The sequence below is a fragment of the Eurosta solidaginis genome, chromosome X, assembly GCF_040869045.1.
Source record: "Eurosta solidaginis isolate ZX-2024a chromosome X, ASM4086904v1, whole genome shotgun sequence".
NCBI lineage: Eukaryota > Metazoa > Arthropoda > Insecta > Diptera > Tephritidae > Eurosta > Eurosta solidaginis.
Window position 1 is genome coordinate 94549641 of NC_090324.1, and position 12454 is coordinate 94562094.

The following is a 12454-nucleotide window of genomic DNA, read 5'->3' on the forward strand; positions in this document are numbered from 1 at the left end:
CAATGTTTTGTTTTGATTTTGATTTTGCCATCTTCTTTTGACAGTCCCTACTCCAGTGAAATGAAAGACATAAAATCAGCTGATGAAATGAGCCAACCATATAGTTCAGCCATGCGTAAGTGACGTTTAAATATGCTCAATAAACACACTTTCCAATGTTGCATTTGCAGGTTGAAACAATTTATTACGCAATTTTTTTTAAATTGGCAATTTATTATTACAATTTATTATATGACAAATTGCGTAATAAATTGCCCAAACAGTATAAATTGCCAATTTGGTGTGTGTTTGAACCTAGTATAAGCAGCACTTTAGCAATACTACTGTTATTATTTGGCCGCTCAAACACACACATATTAATTGTGCATTAAATCTAAAATATAGATTAGAACAATTTGGACTGTGATATAAACTGTAAGATTTAATAATTTAGGTGTAAAGTTTTAATGTTAAAAATATATAATTATGTACAATATAGAATTTTTTTGTCGCAGACGAAAAAGCCTAATTATCGTTTAAGCTTACAATGAACTTATAAAGTGTTATATTTCTTTAGAGTCAATTTATTGTTTACTTTATAGTTTATTTTATTAACCAAAATAATAAAAGCTTATTTAAAAAAATTTTTTTTTTCTTTAATTTTATTTAAGGATCAAACGATGAGGAGAAATTTCTGATGGCTCAAAAGAGCTAATAAACTCAATCGGATATGCATAGCTTGGGACTCTTCCACGACTGTGTTAAAAGAGTGATAAGTTGTCCTGGTTCTAGTGATATTAACATCCTAGTGATATTTTAGGGTGCCCAAAATGCCTTTTCTCAAAGCAATTTAGAGTTTGTAAAGATAGATTCAACATTTGGAAGAAATATTAGATATTAAAGTTTGAGGTGATGTCATAATTTCGCAAAAACTTGCAGGAAAAGAAATCAAATCTGTTAGTAAAGAAATAGGAATTTTGCCATAATTAATTTCAAGAAGTTGTTTAGCAAAAGCTGCTGCTGAAATGTTTCCGCCAAAACGCCCTCTCATATTCCTAAAGAGAGTAAATTTTTGTACGTAAAGCTGTCTATATACGAAAAAGCGGCTGTTCCAGCTAGTAACAGGAAAGCACTACCTTTGGGAAGATCTTTACACCTTAAATTCTTAAGGGTTCGTCTAAAACTTGCAGCGACTGTCATGGCAGGGCCCGGGAGAGAAAATCCGGGCCCGGGACTAAACAATTTACGGGCCCCCTATAAAAAATCCACTAAAACATTTGATTAAATTGAATTAATGACGTCTCATTCATGTATCATTATTGATGGATTACATCAAAAAAAAATTTTGCCACATCAACTAAATGATTTTTGGACTAAGAGCTGACAATAAAATTAACACAGAATATTTACTATTTATAATTATTATACTCAGTTGAGCAGAGCTCACAGAGTATATTAACTTTGATTGGATAACGGTTGGTTGTACAGGTATAAAGGAATCGAGTTAGATATAGACTTCCATATATCAAAATCATCAGTATCGAAAAAAAATTTGATTAAGCCATGTCCGTCCGTCCGTCTGTCCGTTAACACGATAACTTGAGTAAATTTTGATATATCTTGACGAAATTTGGTATGTAGATTCCTGGGCGCTGATCTCAGATCGCTATTTAAAACGAACGATATAGGACTATAACCACGCCCTCTTTTTCGATATCGAAAATTTCGAAAAATCGAAAAATTGCGATAATTCATTACCAAAGAGGGATAGAGCGATGAAACTTGGTAGGTGCGTTGAACATATGACGCAGAATAGCAAATAAGTAAAATTTTGGACAATGGGGGTGGCATCGCCCACTTTTAAAAGAAGGTAATTTAGAAGTTTTGCAAGCGTTAATTTGGCAGTTGTTGAAGATATCATGATGACATTTGGCAGGAACGTTACTCCTATTACTATATGTATGCTTAAAAAAAATTAGCAAAATCGGATAACGACCACGCCCACTTTTTAAAAAAAAAATGTTTAAAGTCAAATTTTAAAAGAAAAGTTAATATCTTTACAGTATATAAGTAAATTATGTCAATATTCAACTCCAGTAATGGTATGGTGCAACAAAATACAAAAATAAAAGAAATTTTCAAAATGGGCGTGGCTCCGCCCTTTTTCATTTAATTTGTCTAAGATACTCTTAATGCCATATGTCGAACAAAACATTACCAATCCGTGTGAAATTTGGTATGGTCTTAGATTCTAGGACGGTAACTGTTTTCTGTGAAAAAGGGCGAAATCGGTTGAAGCCACGCCCAGTTTTTATACACAGTCTACCGTCTGTCCTTCCGCTCGGCCTTTAACACGATAACTTGAGCAAAAATCGATATATCTTTACTAAACTCAGTTCACGTACTTATCTGAACTCACTTTATATTGGTGTAAAAAATGGCCGAAATCCGACTATGACGACGCCCACTTTTTCGATATCGAAAATTACTAAAAATTAAAAAAATTCCATAATAATATACCAAATACGAAAAAAGGGATGAAACATGGTAATTGGATTGGTCTATTGACGCAAAATATAACTTTAGAAAAAAACTGTGTAAAATGGGTGTGACATCTACCATATTAAGTAGAAGAAAATGAAAAAGTGTTGCAGGGCGAAATCAAAAGCCCTTGGAATCTTGGAAGGATAACTGTTCGTGGTATTACATATAAAAATAAATTAGCGGTACGCGACGGCTGATGTTCTGGGTTACCCTGGTCCACATTTTGGTCGATATCTCAAAAAAGCCTTCACATATACAACTACCACCACTACCTTTTAAAACCCTCATTAATACCTTTAATTTGATACCAATATCGTACAAACACATTATAGAGTCACCCCTGGTCCACCTTTATGGCGATATCTCGAAAAGGCGTCCACCTATAGAACTAAGGCCCACTCCCTTTTAAAATACTCATTATCACCTTTCGTTTGATGCCCATATCGTACAAACAAATTCTAGAGTCAGCTCTGGTCCATCTTTATGGCGATATCTCGAAAATACGTCCACTTATAGATTTAAGGCCCACCCCCATTTAAAATACTCATTAACACCTTTCATTTGATACCCATATTGTACAAAAGCATTCTAGAGTCACCCCTGGTGCACCTTTATGGCAATATTTTGAAAAGGCGTCCACCTATAGAACTAAGGCCCACTCCCTTTTAAAATACTCATTAACACCTTTCATTTGATACCCATATTGTACAAAAGCATTCTAGAGTCACCCCTGGTGCACCTTTATGGCAATATCTCGAAAAGGCGTCTACCTATAGAACTAAGGCCCACTCCCTTTTAAAATACACATTAACACTTTTCATTCCATATCCACATTGTACAAACGCATTCTAGAGTCACCCCTGGTCCACCTTTATAACGATATCCCGAAAAGGCGTCCTCGATTAGAACTAAGGCCCATTCCCTTTTAAAATACTTATTAACACATTTTGTTTGATACCCATATTGTACAAAAGCATTTTAGAGTCACCCCTGGTGCACCTTTATGGCAATATTTCGAAAAGGCGTCCACCTATAGAACTAAGGCCCACGCCCTTTTAAAATACTTATTAACACCTTTCATTTGATACCCATATTGTACAAAAGCATTCTAAGGTCACCCCTGGTGCACCTATATGGCAATATCTCGAAAAGGCGTCCGGCTATAGAACTAAGGCCCACGCCCTTTTAAAATACTCATTAACACCTTTCATTTGATACCCATATTGTACAAAAGCATTCTAGAGTCAACCCTGGTCCACCTTTATAACGATATTCCGAAAAGGCGTCCACCTATAGAACTAAGGCCCACTCCCTTTTAAAATGCTCATTAACACTTTTCATTTGATACCCATATCGTACAAACAAATTCCATAGTCGCCCCTGGTCCACCTTTATGGCGATATCTCGAAAAGGCGTCAACCTATAGAATTAAGGCCCACGCCCTTTTAAAATACTCATTAACACCTTTCATTTGATACCCATATCGTACAAACAAATTCTAGAGACACCCCTGGTCCACCTTTATGGCGATATCTCGAAAAGGCTTCCACCTATAGAACTAAGACCCACTCCCTTTTAAAATACTCATTAACACTTTTCATTTGATACCCATATCGTACTAACAAATTCCATAGTCGCCCCTGGTCCACCTTTATGGCGATATCTCGAAAAGGCGTCCACCTATAGAACTAAGGCCCACTCCCTTTTAAAATACTCATTATCACCTTTCGTTTGATGCCCATATCGTACAAACAAATTCTAGAGTCAGCCCTGGTCCACCTTTACGGCGATATCTCGAAAAGGCGTCCTCCTATAGAACTTAGGCCCACTCCCTTTTAAAATACTCATTAACACTTTTCATTTGATACCCATATCGTACAAACAAATTCCATAGTCGCCCCTGGTCCACCTTTATGGCGATATCTCGAAAAGGCGTCCACCTATAGAACTATGGCCCACTCCCTCTTAAAATCCTCTTAATACCTTCCATTTGGTACACATGTCATACAAACACATTCCAGGGTTACCCTAGGTTCATTTTACTACGAGGTGATTTTCCCCTATTTTGTCTCCATAGCTCTCAACTGAGTATGTAATGTTGGGATACACCCGAACTTAGCCTTCCTTACTTCCCGATTTATACCTACATACAAACATTCATAATTTTAACTTTATATACATATATATTAGGGCGGGTCGATTTAAAAATCGCTCATTGCTCTGTGAAAATCGTTTTCTAGGGATCAAAATAAGAAACTTTGCCGAAGGAACCATACCTCTAAAACGAATTCTGATGTCCCCCCTTTGGGTCGAACTTTTGGGTAGGGGCAATTTCAATTCTACCTGCTGTGTCTTGTAGTGGCTTAAAAAAAACAACACACGAAATTTTACGATCTGCAATTGTGTCACAGTGATACCTTCATTTTTTAAAACGGTTGAATAAAAAACCCACACAACTATGTTTACGACATGCAAATGCGTCACAGTGATGCCTTGGTTTTAAAAGGGGGTTGTAAAAACGCTAATTTCCAATAATTTTTTTTTATTTCTTTTCTATTACTAAGTTAAATTCATTTTTTCAATTACATATGTTCTGACTAAATAAATTTCTAAAGAGAAAAATAAACTCCAAAAAGAACAAACATAGGCATTTCAAAGTGGGATTTTTCAAAATTTGCCCCTACGACCCAAGGGAGGGGGGGGGGGCATCAGAATTCGTTTTAGAGGTATGGTTCCTTCGGCAAAGTTTCTTATTTTGATCCCTAGAATATGATTTTCACAGAGCAATGGGCGATTTTTTTGCCTCCCCGGCTTAATATATATAGATAGAAGATGTGAATAGACTGAAGTTAACAAAAAAAATTTGCCACGCCCCCTTTTCCCCAATTCCACATTTTACTGGAAGTGTTAGGACTTAACCTCATATAGCTCCTTACCAATTTTCATTATCCTACCATTACTACATCCAGAGATATGCAGTATGATAAATTCCATTTATATGGGAGGTGCCACGCCCCCTTATCCCCCACCCCACATTTTCTTGGGGGTGTTAGGGATTGAGCTCATATAACTCCTTACTGAATTTCAATGTTCTAGCATGAATACCTTCAGAGTTATGTAGTACCAAATATTAATTTTGCATGGGAGGTGCCACGCCCCTTTTATATTTTATATATCGATATTATTTTTACCCTATGGCTATCCTTGGAAGGTTTCTAGTGGGCTGTGCAAATTTGGTTGTGATCGGTCGACCCATTTAGGAAGCAACTCGATCTAAACCTACATACATAATTTGAATTTTATATATATAGATTAACGTAAGTATTTTTGAAATTTAAAGCTTCTAGCTGTTAAAATGGGGCAGAAATTACGAAAAGTTTCTTATCTAAACAATCGGTTGTATGGGATATACATATACTATATATACCACCGATCTATACAATTTTTTCTCACAACAATGAATGCTCTATATGTAAGCATTCGGTAAAATTAAATTAAATAGATGTTAAAATGGTGTAGAAATTGCGAAAAGTTTCTTATCTGAACAATTGTCTTCAAAATTTGCAGACAACAATATTTGATATATACGAAAGCATATGGTGAAATTTGAAGGGTCTAGCTGTTAAAATGGGGCAGAAATTACGAAAAGTTTCTTATCTGAACAATCGGTTGTATGGGATACATACCATATATACGACCGATCTCATTAATTTTTTCATCCAATAATATATGCTGTAAACGTAAGCATTTGGTGAAATTTGAAGCAGAAATGGGGCAGAAATTACCGAAAGTTTCTTATCTGAACTATCGGTTGCATGAGATATATACTATATATACCACTGATCTATAAAAAGTTTTCAGACAATAATGAGTGGACTATACGTAAGCATTGGGTGAAATTTGAAGCCGCCAGCTGTTAAATTGGGCAGTAATTACGAAAAGCTTCTTATCTGAACAATCAGTTGTGGGGGATATATCCTATATATAAGACCGATCTCATTCATTTTTTCAGAAAACAATATGTACAATATTCGAAAGAATATGGTGAAGTTTGAAGCTTCAGTCTGATAAATTGAGGAAGATATGACAAAAATCCCCTTTTCTGTGTTAAAATATGCTAAAGTGCTCCGATCCGGCCCGTTCCGAAAAATGTCTAATCGGACACCTAAATATACCCGCTAGCCAAATTTTATCAAGAAATCTCAAAAATTGAGGGACTAGTTTGCATACAAACAGACAGACGGACAAGCGTATATGGCTTAATCATGGCATTAATTATTAGGGGGTTAACCTAATTTCCTTCAGGGACTTTCAATTTTAAGATTCGTGGCGATGTTAATATACCATTTCATTTTCAAGAAAGGTATAAAAAAATCCACCAAATATGTCTAATTTGAAAATAATAAGTATATTATTCTCTCAATGCAGGTCACAGTGGAGTTAATCAATTAGGTGGCGTTTTCGTTGGGGGAAGACCGCTTCCCGATTCTACTCGACAGAAAATTGTTGAGTTGGCACACTCAGGTGCCCGACCATGTGACATATCGCGTATATTACAAGTTTCAAATGGATGCGTTAGCAAGATTTTAGGAAGGTTAGTAACACAAACTCATCACATATATATGTTATTTTGGAGCTTAAAAGGGTTCAGTAAAGAGTAATATTTTTTTACAGTTGAACCAATCGCATTTTCCTTGAATGCGGCAATAAAAGCTTCAGCCATAAATAATAATTTTCACATTAAAACAAAAAGCTGTGAGACCTTAAATAAGTAGTATTGACGTTTCGTAATTTGTTTTTATTTAACCGTTAACTTTTTCTTTCACTTTTTTTTACTATTTTAAAGTAGTGTTCTGCGGACACAATGAATAAGGAAGAAAACTAAATAATTTTGAACCTACTTAGTAATGACTTTAATATATTCAATGCCTCAGTTTAATTACAAATATTTAAAGTGGTTAACAGCTTCAAACTATAAATTATATTACTTATTTACAAAATTTAAAATTGTTTTTTTTTTTCATACGGTATGCGATCTTCAACAAATTGATTTAAAAAGATCACTGAAAATATATATATGTCTATATAGTATGGGATGAGATATTAACATGCTTAAGATTTTTGAGAAAATATAGAACGTGTTCGTTGGACCCTTCTGGGTTGATATATTACAATTTTAATTCATTTATTTTACTGCGTTAACTACCCACGATTATGACATTTTCGTTTTATGTATTTAACGAGAAAATATTTGGAGGAAGAACATATAAAACACAATTTTTGCTGAACTTAATAAAGCTTTAGTACTTTAAGCAGAGAACATATAAAAATAGAGAACCGCCAACCGAACGAATTTGGGGAAGCAGTAAACCATCAAAGGTTGGGGGTACGACATTCACCATTGGGGAAATGTGGCATATAATTCGTCAATTCCAACGCTAGAAAATTATTATTTTGATATAATAACCAAAGAGGATAAATATAATAAGAGACGTCACTCGTTACTTGTAGCCATTTGCTAAATGTTTTCTTCGAGGTAGTAGCTGGTTTTTTTTTTTTTGGGCGAGATGTTCCTAACATATCTTCTATACATTTTCGTGCGGTGTTTGTGTTTATTTTTCCGACTGTATTTAATTAATTAATTAATTCTCTTTCCGAAAATCACAGTTGCACAAGGTGCCTACAGGCATGGATAAATGCGAGACAATTAAAAATGTCCCTCTTAGAAAACACTAGGCATGCATTTTTTGAATTTCCAGCGTGTTACTCGCCACTCGTAGCAGACTGGTAGCTCTTATTATATTCATTCCCTTCATTTGTAATAACTACAATTTAACTATCTTTTAACGTTTTCATTTACTTTTTTGTGAAATTTCAACGAAAACACCGCGTTTTTTATTAATCTTCGAGTAGGTAATGTGGTTAATTACCTACCACCAGTTTGACAAATTCTATTGCTGTCCGTCGTTGACGATTTTCTATAGCTTTACATCTTTGACTTCAAGTGTCTTAATGATTTCTTTTTCAAGGCTGTAACGAATGAACAATAAATTTGATATTTGTTTGGTGCTGTCGTAACCACTTTAACGTAGCCAGAATTAATGCATTCATACATACATGTATACTTACAAAACACTTAGCACACGTGGCTTTTGAGCTGCTCACTGATAACGTAAACAAAATGCAAACAACTAAAATTGTTGCTGAGTTTGCGTATTCGGGTGCACCAGCAAGCTCTCACGCTTCGCAACTATATGCATGTGTGTGTGAATGTGCATGCGCACGTTTGACTACATGCTGTTGTTAGGCTTAGAATCAAAGTAAATAAGCAACATCGGCGGCCACCGTGGTGTGATGGTAGCGTGCTCCGCCTACCATACCGTATGCCCTGTGTTCACACCCCGTGAAAAGCAACATCAAAATTTTAGAATTAGGTATTTCAATTAGAAGATAATTTTTCTCAGCGGGGTCACCCCTCGGCAGTGTTTGGCGAGCGCCCCGGGTGTATTTCTGCCATGAAAAGCTCTCAGTGAAAAATCATCTGCCTTGCAGATGCCCTTCGGAGTCGGCATAAAACATGTAGGTCCCGTCCGGCCAATTTGTAGGGAAAATAAAGAGGAGCACGACGCAAATTGGAAGAGAAGCTCGGCCTTAGATCTCTTCGGAGATTATCGCGCCTTACATTTATTTTTTTAATTTTTTTTAAATAAGCAACATAGTAAATAAGTAATACATAAGAATTTGTTTGTAATATCTCAGTATAAATAGACCGAAAATATTTTAATAAAGACATTCATTTATTTTTTTGATGCCGAAAAACGGCATCACTCGAAACTTACTTTACCTTATTTTATTATATGGCGATCCTGCCAGTCTTGAGCTGCTGAATTAAACTGGCAGACTCATAATAAATCCTTCGTCTGCTGCTTGAAATATAGGCAGACATCCTAGTATTAAAAGTGGAGTGAAAACCTCAGTGAAACGGTAAAAACCGTAACAACTACGATGACGTAAGGGAAACTCGCGCAAAGCAACGAAAATTCATGTAACACAAGACTCCCAGACGTAAACGTTACGCAAAAGCCGTGAAAGTATAAATATGAATAGGGAGAACAAATAAGAATTGAAAACTGTGAGAAAGACATCGCAGCCATCTAAGAAACTGCAAAAATACGCATAACGGAGTGTAATAAAAACAGGATCCTGCAAACAAGGAGAACAAGGAGAAAGCCAAAACGAATGAATAAGAATTGAAAATTGTGAATAGATCTAAAGACATCGCAGACAACTGAGAAACCGCAAACAACGGAGTGGAATAAAACAAGATCGTGGCATAAGAAGCTAGGAGAACGAGGACCAGCTAAGAAAAAATTTGGCGTTAGTTAAGTAGGTCGTCATGGTGCGAGGGACGCGACAGGTGCGGAGAGTGCCCCGAAGCAGGTCGCCGCCAGCCGGGAAAGCTCCCGGCGGGTCAAAAGGGCTGATCAGACGGATCAGCGCAGGGGTTTGGTTTCAAACCCCGTAGGTACGGGTAGTTCGGGTAGTGGAGGGGTGTCGAAACCGACACCCAATGCAGGCCCATATGGGGCTGTGACAGGGAAAGGCAGAGGTCCGGCGAATGCGACGGACCAGCCCAGTACTAGTAAGGAAGCCCTGTCGCGAGGAGCTTTCCCAACGGGAGCCCTGGGGTCGAAGCCTGCCGGGAAAGGTAGGCGATCGACGCCGCGTAGGAAAGCTCTGGGTGATCGGCGCCTAGCTGAGAAGATCTTGGAGCGCTACGGCGGAAGAGATGCAGCTCAGATGTCTGAGAAGCATTCCCGGACGCTGGAGTGGGCCAGGAGCGTCGTAGCTTGCGACGACCACACACCGGTGTCGAACGATGCGGGTGAGCAGCAGGGTTTGGGGGCTATGAAGCGGCAAAGGTCGGATGAGCGGAATGCCTCAACGACAAAAAGGGCCCGAGGAGGTGGGGACGCAATTTCGTTTAGCGAAATCGCTAAACGAGCGGGCTCCATCACCCTCGGAGTCCTGGATAGGAGTAGGGAGGATTGTGCCATCTCCCGAGAGGAGTGGCCGTGGGTCACCAGCGCCATATCAGCGGCCTATATGACCGCTGTTATGGAGAGCCCAGGTACGCGGCCATGCTTCGAATACTCGGGGTGGTATCATGGTTTTAGACTGATTACTTGTGCTGACGAGCGGTCGGCCTGTATCTTTAAGAAAATAATTTCTTTGGTTGGGGAGGTCTGGAGGGGAGCCAGACTCGAGGCCGTGGAACGGAGGGATCTCCCCCTTCGACCGAGGGCTCGGGTGTGGTTGCCTGCCGGGCCATCTCAGCCGGAGAAAATACTTGAATTAATGCGTTACTGCAACCCGAACCTTCCGACGCATAACTGGAGGGTCCTCAGAGTAGAGGAGGCTGTTGGGCCACGTCGGCAAGTGCTGATTCTGCTAAACGCAGAGTCCACCGGTCCTCTCTCTGACACGAGGGGGAGAGGAGGATCTCCTAGTCTCCGAGGGCGAAGCCGCCAAGGATGGGGTGCAGAAGAAGAAGGGTGGTGTTGATGGAAATCCGTCAAATCAATCTTCAGCATTCTAAGGCGGCTTCCGCAAACTTGTTGCTCTGTCTTGAGAAAGGCGGAGTGGATATAGTCCTTGTCCAGGAGCCGTGGCTGAGTAGTAACGGCGGAAAAATTTCTGGATTAAGGACGGGAAAATTCAACACCTTGGGGCATGGGGAGGCAGGTAGGCCTAGATCCTGTGTGCTTATTAAAAAGGAATTTAAAGCTTTTATTCTCTCTAATTTCAGCAATGCTGACGTAACCACGGTCTGCCTCGAGCGAGGCAGTAACAAATTGTGGGTGGTCTCAGCGTATATGCCCCATGGGGACGTAACGGGACCACCGCCTGTGATACTGGGCGAAATCACCGCTGAAGCAAGGCGGAGAGGTGTTGGCGTAATCATTGGTGCCGATGCTAATGCACACCATAGCATATGGGGGAGCTCGGATGAACACCAGAGGTGAGTCTTTATTTCCTTTTATTGTAGATGAGGGACTTTGTATATGTAATAGGGGGAATGACCCGACTTTTATTACTGCGGTAAGGGAGGAGGTCCTGGACCTCACCCTGGTTAGCAGAGAACTGGAATCGGATATCTGGATGGAGGGTTCTCAACGAGCACTCTTTGTCTGATCACCGATATATTCAGTTCTCGGTGAATGAAGAACGTCCCGGTAAAATATCTTTTAGGAACCCTAAAAGTACCAACTGGGACTTGTATTGTAGGAAGTTGGGAGAGCTATTGCCTGAGGCGCCTATCGTTGGTTCGGACCTGTCCGAATCTGAAATAGACGGTCTGGTGGAAAACTTCACCTTGGCAAGCAATAGCGCCTTTCAACAGTCCTGCCCACTGAAAACTTATAGGGGGAAGGGCAAGCCGCCCTGGTGGTCTGATTCCCTTGACGACCTAAGAGCGTCCAGTAGGCGGCTCTTTAACAGAGCCAGGAGGAGTAAACTACCCTCGGACTGGGAGCTCTATAAGGTGAGTCTGGGCATTTATAAATATGAAATAAGGTTAGCCAAGCGAGATTCATGGCGAAGCTTCTGCGAAAACGTAGAGGGCTGCAATGAATCCGCGAGGCTTAGAAAAATACTCTCTAGGAATCCCGCCCCTCGGGGGTATCTGAGAGATGATGGTGGGGACTGGTCGATGAGTAGCGAATAGTCCCTGAGACTTTTACTGGACAATCATTTTCCCGATTTCCCAGTTGCGCAGGGATCTTCGCTTGCGTGGTCGGCGGTTGCTGGCCATGCGGAAATGCCTGCCATCCCACTACGGGAAAGGTCGACGGCCATAAGGTCAATTGGCTTTACTACCACTTTGAATGGCCATACGTTTGATTGAAACTTTGCACACGTATCAGGGCTC

The 12454-nt window shown here is 39.3% G+C and overlaps 1 protein-coding gene across 15 annotated transcripts in view; it reads left to right on the forward strand.

Annotated features, from left to right (window-relative positions):
* Positions 1-12454, forward strand: part of ey (eyeless) — a 2912801-nt gene that overhangs the window by 1288915 nt on the left and 1611432 nt on the right. For all 15 annotated transcript variants that reach the window (XR_010947866.1, XR_010947867.1, XM_067758165.1 and 12 more), the window contains one exon: positions 6952-7117. Coding sequence is in view for 13 of the 15 variants with exons in the window: in XM_067758165.1 (XP_067614266.1) it covers positions 6952-7117 (166 nt within the window). In the remaining 2 variants the exon portion in view is untranslated. The remainder of the gene's footprint in view (positions 1-6951; positions 7118-12454) is intronic.